The following is a 24,646-nucleotide window of genomic DNA, read 5'->3' as shown; positions in this document are numbered from 1 at the left end:
CTACAGGGGATTATACAACTTTAAAGCAATTCCTCGTGTTTAGTGGACATGCCGTACAACGTGTTTGGAATTAACAGGAGTAAAGTTGGACTTACGAACAAATCCACTTACCTCTGGATCCTAACTCGTTCATAAGTAGAGAAGTCCCTTCATACGAATATCACTGTGTGATGTCACAGCCAACGTCACAAACAAAGACAATGACAAAGATCTCCCGTATAGGCTTAACAGACTGTAGGGACAAGTGCTGTTAGCAAGCACCTATAAAGGCCGTCACGGCACACGAAGGAGTAGGTGGCCAACACCACGCCCGGCCGCCTTTGTCTCCCTAGTGGCGATGTTTACACACCGCACCAGGTACCCATTTGAGGCTGAGTCAACCCAAGGGAGGCCCAGGACCGGTTCAGATAATCGTCACTGGTGTTGGCCGTGAGCGGGAATCGAACCCGGGTCGCCAGGTTCATAGCGCAGCGCGCTAACCGCTACACTACCCCTCTCCACGTCACACACAGACACGTGCACGAGCGAGCCCTACCGGCCTTGACGGAGCAGTGCACGTGACCCTTGGACTCGTAGTGGACCCAGTCGAAGCCTGCCTCGACCGCCAGGCGCGCCAGCATGCCGTACTTGGCTCGGTCGCGGTCCGACGTGGTGATGTCCACGGCGCGCCCCTCGTAGTGCAGCGACTCGTCCGAGTGGTGGCCGTCCTCGTCCCAGCCCTCGGTCACGCGCAGCTTCACGCCGGGCCACTGGTTCATCACCGAGATGGCGAGCGAGTTGAGACGGTCCTTGCAGCGCTTGCGGGGCAAAAGCGACAAAAGGCAGAAGTCCGTCATCCCGTCGTCCCCTCGTGTAGCTGCTCACGGGCTTACCGAGGGAAAAGCGCCGTCAGCGAGTGGTAGCTACGAAGGCCGGGCACGGCGGCACAACCAGGGTGGGTGGTGTGGCAAGCACCGCGCTCGCCCATCTTTGTCTCCCTCGTGCTGGCGATATTTACAAATTGTACCAGGTGCAAAACAGCAACAACGACAACAGCGACAGCCGTCGTTCACCACTAAGTGGAGGTGACGACACCAGGGCACTTGCGCCATGGGTTGACGGAGACCGCTGGGAGATGCACCAGCTGTGCACTCCACTGTGCCAACTCTCCGTGTTTTAGCCGCCCGACGCTCCGCTCGTTGTTGTGAGCGTCGCTCCTCTGTCCTCCGTTGTTGTTGGAGGGCGACTGCCTCCAACTCCCAACAGCGTCCTTCACGAACATCCTCCAAGTCCAATCAGCTCCGCATTCTCCTGTACCATATCAGTCCATGTCTTCGCTAGCCCGTGCTGTGCCCATTTAACCCCATCTATCTCGTCGACCAGAAGCTGCTTGGGCATGCGGCGACTGGGCATGTGGACTACATGACCCAGCCAGCACAGGCTCACTTGCCGGAGGAGCTCACCGTTGGGACTTTGCCCAGATCTCTCAAGGATGGGTGAGCGCCTCACACAATCCAGCCTGGTTAAATGCAGCATGGATCCTATAGGCAGGCCAGCCTGAATGTTTCAAACCGGCGCAGATGTTCATTTAGAGGGCTCCACGTTTCGCAAGCGTAGAGAAGGGAGGGCATGGACCGTGGCCGAGAAGACCCGGAGCTTTTGTATGGAGCAACAGGCCAGTTATCTTCTACACAGCGTTGCGCAGCTGTAAAGAAAGATAATACCACTAGATTGATTCGGCTTGAGACCTCTGCTGCCAAACCTGAGCCGGTCATAAGCCCAGGCACGGAAACTCTCTCCCCTACTGCCCCATCACCAGGTATAATACACACGTACACATAGACACAGGTCCCCCCCGTGTAGCCTGAGCTAATGGTTGGAGCACGTGGATCGAATCCACGCCCTCCTGCATACCAGAGGTAGTGAACATCTTGTCTATCGTGGCGCCCCAAGCGCTGTTCGCCAGCACCTATGAAGGCCAGCACGGGATACGGGGTCTGGGTGACCAGAAACACGCCCGAACGCCTTTGTCTCCCTCGTGCTGGCGATGTTCACACATCCGCGTTCGACAAACTCACACAACAACCGCCATTCGCCACGAATTGGCGGTCACGTAACCACGGTGCTGGTGCCAGGCTATGTGCACGTTAAGGCCACGTGACGTGTCGAACGCCCGCTGGCACGAGGTCACGGGACAGACCCAGGTGTCATGGGTCGAATGACTGAGATGACTGCCCGATGCACCACCTGTGCCCTCTACTGTGCCAACAAGTTTTGTTTTGTCCGCCCGGCGCTTCGCTCGTTGTTGTGAGCATCGCTCCTCGGCCCTCCGTTGTTGTTGGAGGGCGACAGCCTCCAACCACCACCACCACCATCATTCTGACATCCTACGCGGTCGCCAGCCATAACAATTATCTGTTGTTTGTAGGGGTCCAGCGTAGGGGGGGGGGGTCAGTCTCCTGCCTCTGCTAAGTGGTGGGGGGGGGGGGTAGTGGGGGGGGGGAGCTTGGTCACGAGACGTCACGGACCCTGGCACGCTATTCACGCCGCGACTATTTTCCACGGTGCTGAGGTAAACGAGGTAGAGGGGGGCATACCCCCCAACTCCCACCCTCCCCTCCCGTCAACTCTCTCTGGGCGGATCTAGAAACATCTCCAGCGGGGGAGGAGGGGGAGCTCTATCCCCCCCCCCCCCCATCTCCTGCACAACATCGCTGGCGCGTGGCACCTCGAGGCGGTGGCAGGCGCTCCGGCCGGGACAACAATCACAGCTACAGCAGCTTCGACAACAGCCATCGCAACAGCACAACACAGCCACGATAGGGGACGGTGAGCCCCTTGACTCAGCGGCAGCGCTGGTTGGTTCGGATCAAGAGGGCCGGCGTACTCGTGTATCTTGACTTTTCAGGGATGAATTTTCTTTGGGTCTTTCGGTAAAATAACGTAGATCGGTTCAAAGAAAATGACAAAAAAAATCGCAACACAAGCGGTCGACCGCTTGTGTTGCGATCGAAACATCGTCGTTTTTTTTGTTATTTTCTTTGAGCCTATCTACGTGACTTTTACCGAAAGTCCCAAAGAATGTGAACGTTTGTATGTTGAACTTCTTTCGCACCGTACGTAGCCAACCGTGCTAATCGGAGATGCGGGGGAAGGACAACAAACACGAAACACAGTGGGGATATCCGAACCGGTGGCCGGCTTCCCCTACGTCGACTCCACCACCGAGATGTTAACCACCTCGCCACGCATGCAGCAGATCGTGGGTTTGATCCCGACCCTGACGCCTGCTGCTGTATATTTGGAGTTTGTGTGTCTCTCTCGTTCTCTCTTCCCGTGGCCGCGTAGGATTTTCTCCGGGTCCTCTGGTTTTTCCCTCCACATTTAGAATCAGCGTCACGCGTTTTAGCAAATGTGGCTGCTATACGTTTCCACACGATAATCCCACTTCGTTGAGCTATCATTTGTGGCCAGGTTGCTTCTGATTAAGAACTGCATAGCTCATTGGGCCTTACCTGTTAACATAAAAAAAATAGTTGTATTGCATCCCAGCTGCTGTACCATATGGAACACGCACCCTGAGACTCATTGTGACTCTCCCGGAGAAGACAGTCGTACTGTTCAGAGGATCACAATCATTACCTGGTAAAACTAAATCAAACATAGTTACGTTTTAATATTATATTCTTAGCTCTTTCGGTAAAGTCACGTTGAAGGGAAACAATAAAATAATAAAATATATATAAAACAATAAAAATTCTCACGACGTTTCGACCATAATATATTTTATTATTTTATTGTTTCCCTTCAACGTGACTTTACCGAAAGAGCTAAGAATATGAATTATTGCAGTCACGAAAGCTTTAAATCAAAATACGTTTAAATAGTTTTTAATGAGCACCCGGTGCGGTGTGTAAACATCTGCATTGGGGAGACAAAGGCGGCCGGGCGTGGTGTTGGCCACCCAGCCCCCTCCCCGGTGTGCACGTGCTGCCCGTTAAGAGTAGCGGGTGCTCGCTGACGCCACTTGGCCCCCAATAGTGCGTGCGAGCTACGCTGGGTGGCCTTTGTGTTGCAGGAAGAGGCGGTTAGCGGTGGGTGTCGACACCCGTCGGGGGGCGCCCCTCGCGATGAATGATTCACTCGGCCTCGGGGCCAGGAGTCTCACTATCAAGACGAGCCCCCACGGGGTGGGGGGGGGGTTACACATTCACGCGGGGGGTAGGGGGTGAGTGCGGGGGGGGGGCGCGAGGGGGCCGTGTCCCCCATGAATAATTTTGCCGCTGTTTAAATGCCCAAAATGATGGTGGCCACTTTGTTGAGCTATAATTGGTGGTGGGCAGGTCGCTGTGGAATAATAAGTTACTACCTCAGTGGGTTTTGCCTGACAGGATGGGGATGGTTTAGTGATGTACGTGTTTGGGTGAATTGTTTACCTTTCTTGTACTTGTGTATAGTTGTTGTAACGTTCTTACCCGCCCAGACTTGACATCTGTGAAAAAGAGCTTCATAGCTCATCGGATTCCTCCAGGATTAATAAATAGTCGGATTCTGAATAGCAGTGCTCCTAGCGTGTGAATAGCAGTGCTTCTAGCACTGCTATTCACACGAGGGGGTGGGTGGCCAGCACCACGCCCGGCCGCCTTTGTCTCCCAAGTGGCGATATTTTACACACCGCACCGAGTACTCATATGAGTCGATCTATGGGAGGCCCAGGACCACACACACACACACACTGTCACACGAACAATGATCCCACATGTAGCCTTTAGCAGACTATTGGGCTCAGAAAAACTATTACTATTAACTGTTTTATTTTACCAGGTAAGGTCCACTGAGCTATACAGTGCCGCTCTTTCTCAGCAGCGACCTGGCCACAAATGATAGCTCAACGAAGTGTCTCATCATGTGAAATGTATACCATCATTCGAAATGTGGAGGGGAAAAACACGGATAATAAAATCCACGCGACCACGGGCAGAACATGCAAACTCCAAATATACAGCAGCAGCAGCAGGCGTCAAGGTCGGGATCGAGCCCACGACCTCCTGTGTACCAGGCGAGGGAGTTGACATCTCGCTCATTGTGGCGTCCAAAGTGCTGTTGGCGAACACCACAAGGGGGTGGGTGGCCAAGACCACGCCCGGCCGCCGTTGTCTCCCCATTTGTGATGTTCAAACACCACACGAAGTACTCATTTGAGGCTTAGTCGACCTAGGGGTGGCCCAGGACCGCTCACAACACTGACAAAGCCACGCTCGCACTCTGCCGAACAGGGGGAGACCATACACACTCGCGCAGAAAGCCGCCCGGGTCGGTAACTGAACTCAGGTTGCTTCTTGCTGTGAGGCGCGCGTGCCACCGCCACTGCTGTCCAATAAATAATAACCAGTTCAAAATGAATCGATTAATGATCTACTCGCCGCGTCACGTGGCCTACTGCCGGGCGGAGTCGCCTGGGAATGAGTCCCAGGAATGAGTAACCCCCCTCCCCTCCCTCTTCTTCCCCTGCTTCACGGTCAAGTTCACTCGCAATCTCCGGGGTCACGCTCCAGTTCGACTCCCGTCTGGGTGTGGTTGTTATTTAACAGGCGCGGGGTCTCTCGTGGCCAACGTTCAATAATATAATTATTATTATTACGAGTCACAGTTGCATCATAGTCAAGTCGTAGTTAAGTCGGAGTTGAGTCACAGTGGAGTCGTAATTTAGTCATAGTGTCATCATAATTAAGTCGTAATTGAGTCAAAGTTGAGTCGTAGTTGAGTTGTAGTTGGGGGTGGTGGGGATAGAGCGTTGCCCCCTCGCGCAAGCCGTGGGTTTTCTCCAGATGCTCCGGTTTCCTCCTCCCACGTGTATAATTATAATAGACACAACTCATCATTGATTGGCTGAACACATCTTACATATGAACACAAAATGCAGCGGCAGGCAGCACCCTCCTGGAGTTAGAATCATGCGACTCTGTGGCCCTCCGGGATAAATTTGATGTATTTTTCGTTAAGCATAATGATTATTATATGTTGCTGGCGAGATCGCGCGAATAAAATGTTCGCCGTAAACCCTGACACCGCCGTTGTGCACGTGCAGCGATCGATAGGCACGCTCGTTCGTCATCGTGACACCTTTGTTCATTGACTGTGTTGGGTGGAGGAGGGTTGACGGCACAGACATCTATGACGAGACCCCGAGACTCGAACGAACGAACGAACCCTAAATCAGAAAAATCAAAGATCCTCCATGTAGCCTACGCAGGCTTTTGGGGCAAGTGCTGCTAGCGAGAACACAACAACAACAACAGTCGCCATCTGCTACTAAGTGGCGGTGACGTCACCACGACGCCTGTGCCAGGCCAGGTCCACTTTGAGGTCACGTGAAGGGTGAATGGCTCGCTGACAGGAGGTCACGGTACAGAGCCAGCAGGTGCCGTGGGTTGACCGCCTGAGATGACTGGCAGATGCACCACCACCACCACCTGTGCGATCTACGAGCATACACGCCACCCCCCTCACACACAGCTCATTTGACCCTCCAAGTTGTTTCGTCCGATCCGTCCACCCTTCACGCGTGATCCACCAACCCCAGCCTCCCCCTCGCCTCGCCCTCCCTCCATGCGCTGTTCCAAACTCTCGCGTGGTTTACCCGATCCTGGCGTGCACCGAGCACTCACACTCACAGCATCCTCCTCCCACCTTCTCCTCCCCCTCCTCCTTCCTCCTCCTCTCCACATGAACAGTATAAGTACCGTAGTCCTCACACATCCCGTAAACCACACGCACGGCCTTCCTTCTGGAAGTGGCGCAGTAACCCAGCACCATTGGTTGAACAGAAGCACAACTCTGGACCGGTTTCCACATTCATCGTCTCATCAGCAATGTCAGGCTTGCTTGGGACCATTGGTTCAACACAAATACAATTCTGAACCGGTTTCTACATTCAGTTTCTCATCAGCAGTGTCAGGCTCGGTTAGACGATTGGTTCAACGCAAGCACGAATCTAGACCGGTTTCTACATTCGGTATCTCATCAGCAGTGTCAGGTTCGCTTGCACCATTGGTTTAACACAAGCACAGCTCTGGACCGGTTCTACATTCATCGTCTCATCAGCAATGTCAGGCTTGCTTGGAACTATTGGTTCAACACAAGTACAACTCTGAACTGGTTTTCTACATTCAGTGACTCGTCAGCAGTGTCAGGCTCGCTTAGGCCATTGGTTCAACACAAGCACACATCTGGACGGTTTCCACAATCATCTTCTCATCAGCAATGTCAGGCTCGCTGGGACAATTGGTTCTACACAAATACAATTCTGAACCAGTTTCTACATTCAGTGTATCATCAGCAGTGGCGGGCTCGCTTAGAACATTGGTTCAACACAAGCACAAATCTAGACCGGTTGCTACATTCGGTGTCTCATCAGCAGTGACAGGCTCGCTTGCACCGTTGGTTCAACACAAATACAACTCTGAACCGGTGTCTACATTCAGTATCTCATCAGCAGTGACAGGCTCGCTTCGACGAATGGTTCAATACAAGTACAACTCTAGACCAGTTTCTACATTTAGCGTCTCATCAGCAATGTCAGGCTCGCTTAGACCATTGGTTCAACACAAGCACAACACGTTTACCGATGTAGCCACTGCCGTGTAGGGCTGTGGATAGGTCAAGGTCATGAGGTCAAGAGACCGACACGGCGGGTGCCACTCACGTTCTGCGAGATTCGCTGCTGGGCAGACGACGCCTGACCTCGGAGGGTCCCTCTCACAGTCTCAGCATTATCATCATCAGCGGCTCCATCGGCGGCAGCAGCAGCATCATCATCATCAACGGCATCATCAGCGGCATCATCATCAGCAGTATCAGCGGCATCATCAGCGGCATCATCAGCAGGATCAGCATCATCAGCGGCACCATCATCAGCATTATCAACGGAATCATCAACGGCATCATCACCGCCAGGATCTGCAGTTAGATCGGTAGGGCGGCAGCAGCGCAGTGGTAACACCCGTGCCTACCCGCACGAACACACTGGTTCGATTCCCGACTCGGGCGCCTCTCTGTGTGCAGTGTGTACGATAGTCCCCCATTCTGCAGATAGGGTGTGTAGGTGTGTAAGTGTGTGAGTGTGTGAGCGAGTGAGAGGGGCGCGGTGGTGCAATAGTCAACGCGCTCCGAATCCAGCGTCTCGAGTTCGACAAACTCACACGACAACCGCCATTCGCCACGACGTCGCGTTGACGGCTCCGCGGCGCTTGTGCGAGGCTCGGTGCACTGTGAGGCCACGTGAAGTAGTGGTGGCAGGCTACGGGACAGACCCAGGTGCTGTGAGTTCACCGAGATGAATGACAGACGCGCCATCTGCGCCCTCTACCGTGTGAACTGGCTGCGTTTTATCCGCCTGGTGCTCCGCTCATTGTGAGCGTCGCTCCCTCTGACCTCCGCTGTTGTTGGAGGGCGACTGCCTCCAATTTACCCAGTAGCATCCTTCACGAGCCTCCTCCACAGAGGCCGATCTTGACACCGCTGGTACCGGTCGTCGGCAAGTCCACTCAGCTCCACGTCCTTCTGTACCGCATCAGCCTCCATCTCTTCTCCGGCCCGTGCTGCGCCAGTTTAGCAACCCCTCCATCCCACCGAACAGAAGCTGCTTGGGCATGCGGTGGCTGGGCATGCGGGCTACATGACCCGGCCAACGCAGCCCATCACGCACACACTCGCTCGCCGCAGGACAAGGGGGAGCCCACACAAACTCGAGGCGCTTCTCGCTGCGGGACAGGCGGCCGCCCATCACAGTCCTTGGGGTGGCCCATTTCAACCCCCGGGTCCGGCCCACGGGGCTCACGACTGGACGAGTCTGAATGTCACCCTGGGCAGAGTGGAGACCCCCCTCCGCCCGCATCAACCACGCCTCCCGCCACGGCTAGAGGAGGAGGCGGAGGGGGGAGCCCCCACGGCTGAGGATGGATGTGCGTGGGGGGGGGGGGTGCTCCATATGCCCACGAGTCGATAGCGGGCGCGCTGTGCCCTGATGAGACCTGACAGGCTACTCCCGCGCGCTCTCTCCCACTCTCTCCCCATGGCTCTCTGCTCTCCTCCTCGCTCTCCGTCACTCTCTGCACTCCCCACCCCCCTCCCCCTACCCGCACTCTGTCTGGCCGTCCCTCCGCTATTCCTCAACTCCGTCCCTCTCTCCATCACTCACCTCCTTACTCTCACGCTCTCTCATATACTTCTCTCTGTAGATGTATCTCTCTTGATCTCTCTCTCTCTGGCTCGGCTAAAACTCCCCTCTCACTAACCATGGAGCTGCACACCGCTCGCTGCACATCGCCTCGGGGGGGGGGGGGGAGAGAGAAAAACCAAAAAATCGCAGCTAGCAAACGGCGTTCCCAACAATTGCCCGAGCTCCGTGGTTCTATATTGTGAATGTTTGACCCACTCCATGTTCACAATAGAGGGGAGGGGGGTGGTTAGATCGCGTTAATGTAAATGTATCATATTCTTGGTTCTTTCGGTAAAGTCACGTCGAAGGGAAACAATGATGAATGCTTGTGTTGCAGTCGAAACGTCGTGAGAATTTTATAGTTTTATATATATATTTCTTTAAATTATTGTATTGTTTCCCTTCTACGTGGTGACTTTACCGAAAGAACCAAGAATATTAATCGCTGCAGTCACGAAAGCTTTAAATAAAAAAATATAAATGCATCGTTAAACCCGCCACCACCCGACACAGCCAATCAGTAAGTCCCGTGACCCAAACAAAACGTGCCAATTAGTTGCTACTGCAGCACAGCTGATGTGGTGTGTTGGAGGGTAAAGCCACACCATTTATAATTCCAGTAACAGTAGAGTGACGTTTCGCCGGTGATCACAACAACAGCAACCAGCAGCTTCATCAGGCGATTTGCCAGAATCGTGCTGAAGGGAGGAAAGGTGACGTCACCGCTGCGAGCCTATCAGGTGCGACGACCAGAGGCGTGGGTCAACGTCGTCATAATGTCTATCCCTGTCAATGCACGCGGTTCAACCCCGTGTTCTTGTACATGGGAATCAAGTCTTCAGGTCCGTACAGCCGCTTCAACACGGGCACACATTTTGGCTGATATTTTTTTGTCTATTTGCTCGTGTTTCTACCTTGTGATGGGACTTTGTAGGATGAACGTTGAGATTTATAAGGGGCACGGGGTGACCTATAACGTCTGAATTGGTCTGTAATAAGGCAGGGCAACTGACCGGTGTGGTTGTTCAACTGCGTGTACCGTGCGTATGTAGAACATGCCGTATCTTCGCACCGTACGTAGCCGAACGTGCTGATGGGAGGTGGCCAACTCCAAAGGTACACGTGGGGGGGGGGGAAGGGGGGGAGACCCCGAGCATCTGAGGGCGAGGGGCGACCCACGAGTTGTTAACTCAATCCACGCACCGTACACACGGGAGTGACCCCACTTGCTGTGCCATCATCACCATCATCATCATCCCCTCGGTAGGTGGCGGCATCGGCCCTCGCGTGTGACCCACCAACCCTGGGGATGCGGGAGGGGGTCCCGCAGTAGAGGCGGAGATTGTCGCTGCGTCATCCGAAGTGGGGGTGGGGTGGTGGGTGGGAGTATTCGCAGGATATGTGTGTTGTTTGTGTGTTGTTTGTGTGTTGTTCGTTGATCATGGAACGTCTGGAGAATACCGGGGAGCAACAGGCGGAGAACCCAGGGGAAACCACGGAGAGAGAACCCACAAACTCTGCACACTCACAAAATAAGAGGAAAATCACCACCCCCCCCCCACCCCGACAGACTTTACGGGACATTTGTAAAAAAAGAGCTTCATAGCTCATCGGATTTCTCCAGTATAAATACACATTCTGATTCAGGCTGTCGGGGTTTGCACGTGCTGTTAGCGAGCAGCACCTGTGAAGGCAGGCAAGGCGTATGAAGGGGTGGGTGGCCAGCACCACGCCCGTGCCGCCTTTGTCTTCCTAGCGGCGATGTTTTTCCACTCCCCCCCTCCCCCCCCTCTCCCCCCCCCTTCTCCCCCCCTCTCCCCCCCTCTCCCCCGCCCCCCCTTTCCCCCCGTCCCCCGTCTCCTCTCTCCCCCCCCCCAGTTTCCTCTCTCCCCGTCCCCTCTTCCCTCTTCCACCTCTCCCCATCGCCTCTCTCGCCCCGTCCACTCTCTCCCGCCGTCCCCTCTCCCGTCTCTGGCGCCTCCACCGCCCAGAGCTGGCTGTGTGTGCACGCGCGCGTCTATATTTAACTCCCCTCTCACTGTACCTCTCCCTCCCTCGCCTCCCTCTCGCCCGCACAGCTCTCATGCCACGCAGCGCTGGGGCGCGAACCTCCTCCTGCCTCCAACACTCACCCCCCCTCTCTCTCACTCTCCCCTCTCTCTCCCCTCTTCACCCTCTCCGCTCCACCAGGGCCTCTCTCTTTCTCCCCTCTCCCTTCCCCCCTCCCCTCTCCCTCTCCCCCTCCCTCTCCCCTCTCCCCCTCCCCCCTCCCCCTCCCCCTCCTCCTCTCCCCTCCCCCCTCCCCTCTCCCCCACCCCTCTCCCCCTCCCCCCCTCCTCCCCTCTCCCCCCTCTCCCCTCTCCCCCTCCCCTCTCCCCTCTCCCGCCTTTGTCTCCTCAGTGGCGATTTTAATACATCGCATCAGGTACTCATTTGAGGCTGAGTCGACCTAGGGGATGACCAAGACCGGTTCAGATAATCGCCACTGATGGTGTTGGCCGTGAGCGGGACTCGAAATCGGGTCGCCAGGTTCGTAGCGCAGTCCGCTAACCGCTACACTACCGCTCCCCACTAAACCACCACCATCACCACCATCAGCATCGCCATCATTGCCATCAGGATCATCTTCGCCATTATCACGATCACCACCGTCAGCATCATCATCCCCACCATCAGCATCATTACCACCACCGTTATTGCCATCATTACCGCCATCGGCATCAGAACTACCACCATAGTCATTATCATCGCCATCACCACCAACGCAACCACCACCACCATCATCATGAACCGCGTTCTCCCGGCCACCGTGGTTGCTGTCCGTGGTGCTTGTGATGAGGAGCCCGGATGGACGCTCCACGAGAATCGAAATTGACATTAAACTAAAACTAAACTAAGTTTTCTTGATTTTACCAGGTAAGGCCACCGCTGAGCTATGCAGCTGTTTTTCAGAAGCGACCTGGCCAATCACAAATCATAGCCTCAACGAAGTGCTTATCATCACGAGGACATTTATAGCAGTCAAATTCGCCAAGCGCGTGATGTTGATTCTACATATGGAGAAGACCGGAGGACCCGGAGAAAAATTCCACGCAACCACGGGGAGAAAAAAATAAACACACAAACTCCAAATATACAGCAGGCGTCAGGGTCGGAATCGAACCCACGACCTCCTGTATACCGGGCGAGGTAGTTAACATCTCGCCACCATGGTGCCCTCAAAGTATCAGTGTTAAAAGACGCAACACAACACCTTGACATAATTTAGGAATGCCTACTTACAACAACCGCTAAACTTCTAATTCACCTAACAACCAGGCTCTACCCGGCCAATTACAATTAATCATCAGCTCGCAATCAACACCCCACGACACACACACACACCACACACACACCACATACACACCCACAAACACACCACACACACACACCACACACACACACATAGTGCCGGATTAAGCTAGTGCGGGCCTGTAGCATCTTACCTATGAAAGTCATATTTGTCTGTCTGTCTGTGTGTCTGTGTGCGTCTGTGTGCGTCTGTGTGGACACAACTGCTGGCTTTACGTTTCAACAAACTACACATGGTCGTCGCGATAAGCCACCATCCGACAAATCGCGATTTATTTTTCCCATCCGTCAAATGTAATGTAGTTAAATGAACAATTTATTCTTTTATAAGCACAGGGCAGCGCCAAAGCACGCAGATACTGTTATAGAGTAAGTAGATACTGCTATAGTCAGTAGATACTACTATAGAGTCAATAGATTATACTACAGATTCAGTAGGTACTACTATAGTCATTAGATACTACTGCAGAGTCAATAGTTACTACTATAGAGTCGGGAGATACTACTATAGAGTCAGTAGATAATACTACAGTCAGTAGATTCCACTACAGTCAGTACATACTGCTGCAGAGTCAGTAGATATGAATATAGTTAGTAGAGACTGCTATAGTCAGCAGACACTGCTACAGCGTTAGCAGATACTACTATAGAGTCAGTAGATACTGCTATAGAGTAAGTAGTTACGACTGTAAGGTCACTAGATACTACTACGGTCAGTAGATACTATACAGTCAGTAGCTACTACTCAGCTCAGTAGATACTACTGTAAAGTCAGTAGATACAACTACAGAGTCAGCTGATACTACTATAGAATCAATAGATACTACTATAGAGTTAGCAGATACTACTATAGAGTCAGTAGATACTACTATAGAGTCAGTAGATACTACTATAGTCAGTAGTTACTACTATAGAGTCAGTAGATACTGCTATAGAGTTAGTAGTTACTACTATACAGTCAGTAGATACTACTATAGAGTTAGTAGATACTGTTACAGAGTCAATAGACACTACTATACAGTTAGTAGATACTGCTATAGAGTCAGTAGATGCTCCTATACAGTCAGTAGATACTACTATAGAGTCAGTAGATACTGCTATATAGTAAGTAGATACTACTATAGAGTCAGTAGATACTACTATACAGTCAGTAGATACTGCTATAGAGTCAGTAGATACTACTATAGAGTCAGTAAATACTACTGTAGAGTCAGTAGATACTGCTATAGAGTTAGTAGATAGTACTATAGAGTCAGTAGATACTACTATATAGTCAGTAGATACTACTATAGAGTCAGTAGATACTGCTATAGAGTCAGTAGATACTACTATAGAGTTAGTAGATACTGCTATAGTCAGTAGATACTACTATAGAGTTAGTAGATACTACTATAGTCAGTAGATACTACTATAGAGTTAGTAGATACTACTATAGAGTCAGTAGATACTACTATAGAGTCAGAGACTATTATAGAGTCAGTAGATACTACTATAGAGTCAGTAGATACTACTATACAGTCAGTAGATACTGTTATAGAGTCAGTAGATACTACTATAGAGTCAGTAAATACTACTATAGAGTCAGTAGATACTACTATAAAGTCAGTAGCTACTGCTATAGAGTCAGCAGATACTACTATAGAATCAGTAGATACTACTATATAGTCAGTAGATACTACTGTAGAGTCAGAGACTATTATATAGTCACTAGATACTACTCACTGTACTGTATGTAGGGTATTTAGGTATATATAGTATGCCTACGCGGGGGAAAAATATATTTTTTGAGGGAGGAGAGTGTCGACAATTTTTAGAAACCTTTTTGATCAACTATTTACCTCCCACTTTCTGTCACTTTTTGGACTTCTGTAAGCCTCTTATAATTTTGTTAACGGACAAATGGACAGACATACGGCACGCCGGGCTTTCACAATAGCTTAGTAATTGTGTATGTATATGTTGTGTTTTTAAATGAAGTTTTTGAAAAAAATTTCCCCCGGGCAACGCCGGGTAATTCCCACTAGTATCTTATAAAGGGGCCCTAAATATATATTTAAAAATATTAATAATGAAACACATTTTTAACTTGCGTAAAGTAATTTTAACTTGCGTAGTAAAGTATTTTTTTCATCTGCTATACAGCCAGATAATATGACAAATCGCTAACCTTAAACACCCAGTCGTTCATAAAAGTTGAAGGCAGTATAGTACTATAGTAATAGAGCAAGTGCAGAATCACTGAACCGGGATTGATAGCTTGAAAGTATTTAGCGCTTGGCTTTTGAAAGTGCGGGGCCCGTAGCTACTACGTATATAGCTACTTTTGCTACTAGGGTAATCCTGCACTGATCACACACATCACACACATCACACACCTACTAAGGCCGGCACACAATCGGTGGTTGGCCAACACCAAGTCCCGGCCGCCTTTGTCTCCCTCATGCAGGGCCCCAGGTACTCGTATAGCGCCATACGCGCAAACACCCTCTCTCTGCTGCTGCTGGGGAGATGATCTGCCTCGTCCGTCCGCATGCCTCTCGTAGGGTCCGTTGGGCGAGCTCACGAAAGCCGATCTCTGAGCTCTGACCACCGCGTGGACATCAGCAGCAGCAGGAGGAGGAGCAGCAGGAGGAGGAGGAGCAGGAGGAGAAGGAGGAGCAGGAGGAGGAGCAGGAGCAGGAGGAGCAGCAGGAGGAGCAGGAGGATGTCACGCGGGAGCGGCGGCGCGATCGGTCCGCCCGGGCACCACGGAGCGGGCGACACAAGTCCCGGGGCCGCTTCCTGTCGGGGCCGAGTTTTCACAGACTGGAGGTCTTGCGACCCCCCCACCAATCCCCCCCCCCACCAATCCCCCCTCCCACCCCCCCCCCCCACCAATCCCCCCTCCCACCAACCCCCCCCCACCAATCCCCCCCCCACCAATCCCCCCCCCACCAATCCCCCGATAGACGTGTGTGTGTGAGATGATTGTGAGTAGATGTGTGAGTGATGTGTGTTTGCGTGCAAGTGTGCGTGTAGTGTGGGTAGCGGAAGTGCAGCGGCGCTGCACTCTCAGGCGACACCGGTGACGATCATCTGAACGGTCCTGGGCCTCCCCTAGGTCGACTCAGCCTCAAAATGAGTATGCGGTGCGATGTGTAAACATCGCCACTGGGGAGACAAAGGCGGCTGGGCGTGGTGCTCGCCACCCAAACCCTCCTTGTGCCGTTGTGTGTGTGTGTGTGTTTAATGAGTTGTCATTACCCCGAACCTCCGATTAGCAAGTTCAGCACACGTGTACATATACATGTGCCAGCCTTCATGGGTACCGTGCTACTCGCGAACACCACTTGCCCCAGCAGCCTGCGCAGGCTACACAGGGCACCTTTGTCTGAGTGGTGTAACGTCAGAAGAACGCAGCAGCAGCAGCGGCTCTGCCGCAGCTGCCCTCGCGGGAGCGCCGATCGAAGCGAGCGTCTGCGCGAGATGCGAGAGGGTTGGGGGTTGTGGGGTGGTAATGGGGGGGGGGTCGATCTCACTAAATAGAGCCCCCCCCCCTCTACCCCCCCACCACCACCAGTCCCCTCCTCGTCCCCTCGAACCACGCCCCCGCACGTCCTCCCGGACTAGCGTGGCGCACTGCACTACCAAGCACTACACTACCCTGCACTGCACTACACTACCCTGCACAGCACTACACTACCCTGCACAGCACTACACTACCCTGCACAGCACTACACTACCCTGCACTGCACTACACTACCCTGCACTGCACTACACTACCCTGCACTGCACTACACTACCCTGCACTGCACTACACTACCCTGCACTACACTACACTGCACAGCACTACACTACCCGGCACTACACTACCCTGCACTACACTACCCTGCACAGCACTACACTACCCTGCACAGCACTACACTACCCTGCACTACACTACCCTGCACTACACTACCCTGCACTACACTACCCTGCACTACACTACCCTGCACAGCACTACACTACCCTGCACTACACTACCCTGCACAACACTACACTACCCTGCACTACACTACCCTGCACTACACTACCCTGCACTACACTACCCTGCACTACACTACCCTGCACAGCACTACCCTGCACTGCACTACACTACCCTGCACTACACTACCCTGCACTACCCTGCACTGCACTACACTACCCTGCACTACCCTGCACTGCACTACCCTGCACTGCATTACCGTGCACTGCATTACCCTGCACTACACTGCATTACCATGCACTGCACTACCCTGCACTACACTGCATTACCATGCACTGCACCACCCTGCACTGCACTACCCTGTACTGCACTACCCTGCACTGCACTACCCTGTACTGCACTACCCTGCACTGCACTACCCTGCACTGCCCTGCCTTGCACTGCCCTGCACTGCCCTGCACTGCACTACCCTGCACTGCCCTGCACTACCCTGCCTTGCACTGCCCTGCACTGCCTTGCCCTGCACTGCCCTGCCATGCCCTGCACTGCCCTGCCCTACCCTGCACTGCACTACCCTGCACTACACTACCCTGCACTACACTACCCTGCACTACACTACCCTGCACTAGAGACCCATACACTCACCACACAGAGACTGAAGACTCACCACACAGACCCACAGACTCACCACACAGAGAACCACAGACTCACCACACAGACCCATCGACTCATGAAACAGAGAACCACACACTCACCACCCATGGAGCCACCCATACCTGTCAACCCATACGGTTTACCCCGTATTCTTGTACAGGGAAATTGAGCTTTCAGGTCCATACGGCGTACATCCATTCTAATACGGGCAACAAAAATAATAATTGTGTCTCTTTGTATGAGTTTCTCCCTTGTGATGGGAATTTGTAGTTTGAACGTTGATATTTATTAGGGGCACGGGGTGACCAATAAGGTCTGAATTGGTCTGCAAAGTCCCATCACAAGGGAGAAACACAAAGACACATTTTTATTTTGTTTGCCCGTATTAAAACGGCTGTACGTCGTATGGACCTGAAATCTCAATTTCCATGTATAAGAATACGGGATAAACCATACGGTTTGACAGGGGTTCATGCAGACGTTACGTCCCCTATTCCAGTATAAGAAAGACGTATTGTTTTGTATGTTTATTGCCATTAACATATGATTTCCCCAATTTAATTGAATTACTTTAATTTGATTTAAAATTTGGATTTCTTTATTATTCATTGTGTAAGCACTTTGTATCGTTTCGTTTACGCAGTATTAGCAGGGGCTGTAGGAAGCGCGAGAGATGTTAGACGTGTTTCTTTTTAACTGTTTTTAAAAGAATATGTTCGTTAAAATGCTGTTAAATATCATAAGTGGCTGTCATCATAATTGAGATTTTGGCCGATTCCGTGCCCATGAATTCAGCTGCGATGTTGTTGTGACATTGAGGGTGTCTCTGATCACTGTTGCAGATACACAATTTGCCCTTCTGAAGGGGACTCTTTAAAGGAAGTGTTTTGCTGTTTCCCAACCCCGCAGCCCCCTCCCCAACCTGTTCTCCCCCCCCCCCCCCCCCCGCTTGACCGGATTCCCAATGGGAAGAGAGGGGACAGGGTGGACTGGCCACATACACAATCTGATTATTAATAATAAAGGTTGTTTGGGTTATATTGCATAAGCATAAATGCGCCATAACCCTCTATCACCCGACCCAGCCAGTGAGGTTCGTCACGTAAACCACGCGACAATTGGTTTACTACTTCATCCCACCGATTTGCTCGAGAGTCAATCCCAAATGCACCATAGAGGTGTTTGGGTTAGATTGCGATCAAACCAAAACAACTCCTTCATGGATGATATTGGTCACGAATGCGTGTTAAACTAAAGCCCAAATATTTACAATTTGAATACAAAAATTTGGAACGTTTCACAAACCTTTACTGGCTGTGGCGGGTGGTGGAGGGTTACGACACAACATTTATACCTATGCGATCTAACCCAAAAACCTTAATTATGAATAATATTGGTCGCGAAAGCCTATACGTTAAACCGAATCTGCGTATTGTTGTTATCTTTTGTTCGTTGTCCTTCCCCCGCACCTTCGATTAGCCACGGTTTGCTACGTATGATGCAAAAGAAGTTCAACCAATAGCCGCCATTCGCCACGAGGTGACGTCACCTGTGCCAGGCGAGGTGACGGTCAACATACATACACATCCCGACATAATTATTCGCAACAATCTTCATCATGAATCACATTTCACCACACAACACACAATTAAACAGACACGTCCTCCCGGGTCGTGGGCAAACGATTTCACCATGGAAGTTGAAAGAAAAAACTAAATATAGAAATTTGTTCGATTTGTCATTCATAGGGAGTGAACACAAAAAACCGTGGCGTGAGAAAAATCTAACAAATGTACGAGAGAAACAGGTCGACTTGACTCTTCACTATCGCCTTGCTGGGGTGAATTTGAGCCGAGTTAACCGACGCGGTCATGTCCCATGCGTCGACAAAGGCCACGTTCGCACCCCGGAACGCGTCCAGGGTGATTTCATTCATCCTGAACGTGCTCCAGTTGTTGAACATCTCGGGGTTGTTCGCGTCGCGCGTGTTGGCCAACTTGATGATGACCCTGGTCTGGGGGCTCCTCCGCAGCAGCCTCTCGACGGCCCCGCCAATGTTCCGCATTCGCGTGCGAAAAACCTCCAGAGGGAAGGCGGTGAAGTGAGCGCCCAGGCTGATGCCCACTGCCACGCGGCTCCCGCCGGACATCCTGTCGATGCGACGGGCGATGTGCTGGACGTCTTCCTTGAGGGTGTATGACGCCGTGACAAATGGGTAGGCGTGGCAGAACCAAGCGAGCTTGATGTTGTTTCTTGCGTCGATTGCCAACTTCGGTTGGTGCCGTCCGGATTTGTGAAAGTCGACACGTTTCAAAGCTGCACAGGCACGGACACAGTGAGTAACCTCAGCACGCGCCGCATATTAAGATTGCATCGCCGTTACAGTAGATATTCTGCAGTGCATCGATCAGGCATATGATGATGATTTAATTGATTTATGTTTTACTCTTTTGGCTTTTTTTAATTTCGCCAGTTCGGGCCCACCGAGCGATTTTGCTCCTAATTAGAAGTAACCTGGCCACAAATGGTAGCTCAACGAGGTGGCTTTTTAAGTGGAAATTTATAGCAGTAGCCAAATAGTCTGAACGCGTGTTTCCAAAAGAGGAGGGGAAACCGGAGGACCCGGAGACAAATCAACGTGACCATCAGGAGAAGACGCAAACTCCAAATATACAGCAGCAGCAGCAGGCGTCAGGGTCGGGATCGAACCCACGACCTCCTGTATACCAGGCGAGGTAGTTAACATCTCCTAGCCACCGTGATTATGATGAGAGAGAGACACGTAAACTCCAAATATACAGCAGCAGGCGTCAGAGTCGGGATCGAACCCACGACCTCCTCCATATCAGGCGAGAGAGTCAATATCTTGTATTGATGCTATTAGTAGTGATTATGATTCCCACAAACAGTGCATTTTCAGGACATTCAAACAGAGCTCCGTCACGATAGCCTCGTGCTCTAAGAACGGGGCCAGTACCAAAATTAACAATTCTGGTAAATCACCAGCGCAATGTCACGGTACTCCTATTGTAAATGTTGAAGTGAGTGTACTCTTCAACACATAGCTGGTTAGTGCTGAACTAGTATATTACACTATACAATACACTATACACTACACTGCTATACATTACACTACACAATACAATAAACTACACACGACACTAATATACACTACACTCCAATTGTAAATGTTGAAGTGAGTGTACTCTCCAACACATAGCTGGTTAGTGATGAACTAGTATATTACACTATACAATACAATAACCTAGACACTACACTAATATATACTACACTCTATTTGTAAATGTTGAAGTGAGTTTACTCTCCAACACATAGCTGGTTAGTGCTGAACTAGTATATTACACTATACACTACACTATACATTACACTGCTATACATTACACTACACAATACAATAAACTACACACGACACTAATATACACTACACTCTATTTGTAAGTTATGCAGTTGGTTTACTCTCCAACACACAACCGAGTTAAAGTTGTACTAGTAACTAATTGGCACCACGTTTTGCTTACCTGACAACCCTCCTTACTGATTGGCTGTGTCGGGGGTGGTGGCGACTGTGGTTCTAACGACACACACACTTTCGCAATCTAACCCCCCAGAAACAAACCAATTTGTATCGTGAATAACAACGGCGCAACGAGGACGATCGCCATCGGCGGAGCCCCCCCCCCCCCGCCCGCCCCGCGCCCCTTTACCTTTGACGAACGTCTCGAGGTACTCCATATATTGCCTGATGGTGGAGTCTCCGAACAGGTACACCTCCCTGTGCCGCAGGCAGTCGGTGACCTTCGCTGGGGTGTCGAAGCTCCTCGCACTGCACACGGTGGACCGCCAAACACCCTGGAGGTAAAAGCCGCTGGGTCTTGGCGCGCCCAACCCGGGCGAACACCTCTTCGGGGGCGTTTCTTGCGGAACTCCTGTCCCCCGGAAGACAATCGTCAACCTGGTGTGCGGGAGGTCGTGGGGTCGATCCGGACACCTCCTGTATATTTGGAGTCTGCGTCTCTCTCTCTCTCACCACCATGGCGGCTAGGAGATGTTAACTACCTCGCCTGGTATGTAGGAGGTCTTGAGTTCGATCCTGACCCTGATACCTGCTGCTGTATATTTAGAGTCTGCATTTGGCTAGGATATGTTAATTACCACGCATTGCATGCAGTAGGTCATGGGTTCGTTCCTGACTCTGATGCCTGCTCCTGTATATTTGTAGTTTGCATCTGGCTAGTAGATGTTACTACCTTGCCTGGTATGCAGGAGGTCGTGGATTCGATCCCGACCTGACGCCTGCTTTATATTTGTAGTTTGCATGTGGCTAGGATATGTTAACTACCTCGCCTGGTATGCAGGAGGTCGTGGGTTTGATCCCAACCCTGATGCCTACTGCTGTATATTTGGAGTCTGCGTCTCTCTCTCACCACCATGGTGGCTAGGAGATGTTAACTACCTTGCCTGGTATGTATGAGGTCGTGGGTTCCATCTTGACCCTGATGTCTTCTGCTGTATATTTGTAGTTTGCATCTGGCTATGAGATGTTAACTAGCTTGCCTGGTATGCAGGAGGTCGTGGATTCGATCCCAACCTGACGCCTGCTGCTGTATATTTGTAGTTTGCATGTGGCTAGGATATTTATTACCTCGCCTGGTATGCAGGAGGTCATGGGTTCGATCCTGACCCTGACACCTGCTGTATATTTGGAATCTGCCTCTCTTTCTCTCATCACCACGGTGGCTAGGTGATGTTAACTACATCGCCTGGTATACAGGAGGTCGAGTGCTTGGTCCCGACCCTGACGATGCCTGCTGCTGTATATTTCTAGGTTGCATGCCTCTCTCTCTCATCATGACGTTGGCTAGGATATGTTAACTACCTCGCTTGGTACGCAAGGGATCGTGGGTTCGATCCCGACCTGACGTCTGCTGTATACTTGTAGTTTTCATGTGGCTTGGCGATGTTAATTACTTCGCCTGGTATGCAGGAGGTCGTCGGTTCGATCTTGAACCTGACGCCTGCTTCTAGATTTGAAGCTTTCGTGACTGCAATGATTCACTCTTTGTTTTTTTTTCGGTAAAGTGACGTAGGTAAAACAAAATCACAATGAAAGAAATCAAGCAAATCAAATTACGACGTTTCGGAGGCAACACAAGCTTCCGTCTTCAGCTGGAACAGTCGCAGCAAGACAGCTGTATCAAGTGGGGAGCTCTGAGACACCCGAGATTATATACAGGTTAAGGTGGGGGGGAGGAGCCAAGCAAGGAGCGAGGTTAAGGTGGGGGGGAGGAGCCAAGCAGGGAGCCACGATGGCGTGCGGGGCTAAGGTTAAGGTGAGGGGGAGGAGCCAAGCGAGGAGCCACGACGGCGTGCGGGGCTAAGGTTAAGGTGAGGGGGAGGAGCCAAGCGAGGAGCCACGACGGCGTGCGGGGCTAAGGTTAAGGTGGGGGGGAGGAGCCAAGCAGGGAGCCACGACGGCGTGCGGGGCTAAGGTTAAGGTGGGGGGGAGGAGCCAAGCAAGGAGCCACGACGGCGTGCGGGGCTAAGGTGGAGGGGAGGAGCCAAGCAGGGAGCCACGACGGCGTGCGGGGCTAAGGTTAAGGTGGAGGGGAGGAGCCAAGCAGGGAGCCACGACGGCGTGCGGGGCTAAGGTTAAGGTGGGGGGGAGGGGAGGAGCCAAGCAAGGAGCCACGACGGCGTGCGGGGCTAAGGTTAAGGTTGGGGGGAGGAGCCAAGCAGGGAGCCACGACGAGGCTAAGTTAATCCGTCTTTAGTTATGTTGAGGGTTCGGGGGAAGCGGTGGTTCACTGCACGGGGGCAATGAAAATGGTAAAAAAAAGGCTGTGTGCTTATAAGGTAGCTGAAGTTTTGACTTGGTTTATGACTTGGTTTATGACATCCTCCCCTCCTGAAGTCAGTCATGGGCTTAGGGGCCTGAAGTCAGGAGGGGAGGATGTCATGCCTGTGGGCATGAAAACTGTGAGCGTGAGGTATGGCCTCACGCTCCGAAATGAGGGCTGTTCTTGGCCTAGATGCTGTGGATGAGGCCCCTAAGCCCATGACTGCAATATCTGAGCCACAGCACCTGGATGGATTCGGTGCAGCCTCTCAGCCTCCCGGATCAGTCCATGTTTTAGGTCTCTTCCACTCCCTCCCTGTATAGGTCTCTTGACTCAGATCTTGGGAGTGATGGTGATGAGTTTCTTACCCTGGATGCACCTCGTGTTCCGGGTCAGGGGAGATTGATACGCGATTAATACACCTGTAGTGAGTTCAACTAAGTCGCAGAAGTACTCTTGGAGGCAATACATTCATTCAACACCAACACACGGGGTAACTGCCCCTTAACAGAATAACAACCTATGGTAGTAAGCCACCACGCTAACTACACTAATCACAACGTAACTAGATACTACGGACCGGATCACAAGTTGGAAACTCGGTAGAACGTAGAACGTAGACGAAGATTTCTTCCAGATGAACAACAACGCCGGTCCCTCTGGGGAACCCGGTTTATATTCTCTGCGGCGTGGCTGGCTCCGCCCTTGGCCACGACCACCTTCCAGAATCCTCGAGCAGGATCTAGACCCGGACCGCGTGACCACCCCTAGCCCCCCACTTGGGGCCCCCTGTAGATTAACCGGTCACGTGTCCTCTCGGGTCAACCAGGGTGCCATGGCCTTTAGTAACCCTGGCACACCCACACCCTATCCTGTAGGGCTGGCACTGCACGCCAAGCGCGATGCCACCGAGCGCTATCAACCAGCGCTCACCGAGCCCTTCTAGGGCCGGTACTACACCCACATCATAGTGGTGTCCACGATGTTGTTACATCGCATGCCGTGCCTCTCTTTGGCCGGCACAGCAGTGACATCCTGCAATGTCACTACACACCGCAGACGACATGGCACGTTTTTTGAGAGGAACTAAGGGAAAAAGGGGGTTGATGTGGGAGCTTTTTTGTCCAGATCGACAGAGATGTATTGTGTCACCTCAGCTCGCCCGGAGGGACTCCTCAGAGGAGGGCCTGACAAAGAATAAGTACAGGCTCAGGAAATGGGTGTCTCGAGTGTGCGGGATTGTAACAGATGCATAGAGGCTGCCCGTCTTCATGTTGCCTTTGGTCTCTTTTTTTTCTGTCTCTTCTCTCCCCCTCCCCTCGTGGACCAGCTCTCAGGTGCCCCCATACACGTGAATGGGTGCAGGGCAATTAATAAGAGGGCTGCTTTCTTTGACTGACTCAAAAATGAGTAGGTTTTGCTTGTCTGCAGGACACGCACACAGATTGTGCCAAACAGGCCGACTGGCAGAAGGGCTTGGAAAGGTGACACCTTCTTTAGCAATGGAATGAACCTGAGCGCTGCAGGGGGTCATGATCCTACTCTCTCCTGTCCTTCGCCCAGAGTCTCTCAGCGAGAACGACATTATGTCGGGCCGGTTGTTAAAGGTTGAAACCTCGATAATGGGGACATACATTTGTA

The 24,646-nt window shown here is 51.8% G+C and overlaps 2 protein-coding genes across 2 annotated transcripts in view; both read right to left on the bottom strand.

Moving 5' to 3' along the window:
- Positions 1-24,646, bottom strand: part of LOC116948535 (sonic hedgehog protein-like) — a 128,671-nt gene that overhangs the window by 7,587 nt on the left and 96,438 nt on the right. Inside the window, exon 2 of the mRNA XM_076071586.1 lies at positions 536-797. Within this exon, the coding sequence (XP_075927701.1) occupies positions 536-797 (262 nt within the window). The remainder of the gene's footprint in view (positions 1-535; positions 798-24,646) is intronic.
- LOC142929761 (NXPE family member 4-like) overlaps positions 18,097-24,646 on the bottom strand; it is a 31,016-nt gene continuing 24,466 nt past the window's right edge. Inside the window, exons 4-5 of the mRNA XM_076071598.1 lie at positions 20,873-21,094; positions 18,097-19,463 (exon numbers count right to left, since the gene is read on the bottom strand). Coding sequence (XP_075927713.1) covers positions 18,931-19,463; positions 20,873-21,094 — 755 coding nt within the window. The 3' untranslated portion in view covers positions 18,097-18,930. The remainder of the gene's footprint in view (positions 19,464-20,872; positions 21,095-24,646) is intronic.

This window comes from Petromyzon marinus, chromosome 34 (genome assembly GCF_048934315.1).
Source record: "Petromyzon marinus isolate PM22_M1 ecotype Great Lakes invasive population chromosome 34, UKy_Petmar_22M1.pri1.0, whole genome shotgun sequence".
NCBI classification, from domain to species: domain Eukaryota; kingdom Metazoa; phylum Chordata; class Hyperoartia; order Petromyzontiformes; family Petromyzontidae; genus Petromyzon; species Petromyzon marinus.
This window is presented reverse-complemented; position numbering and strand designations above follow the sequence as displayed.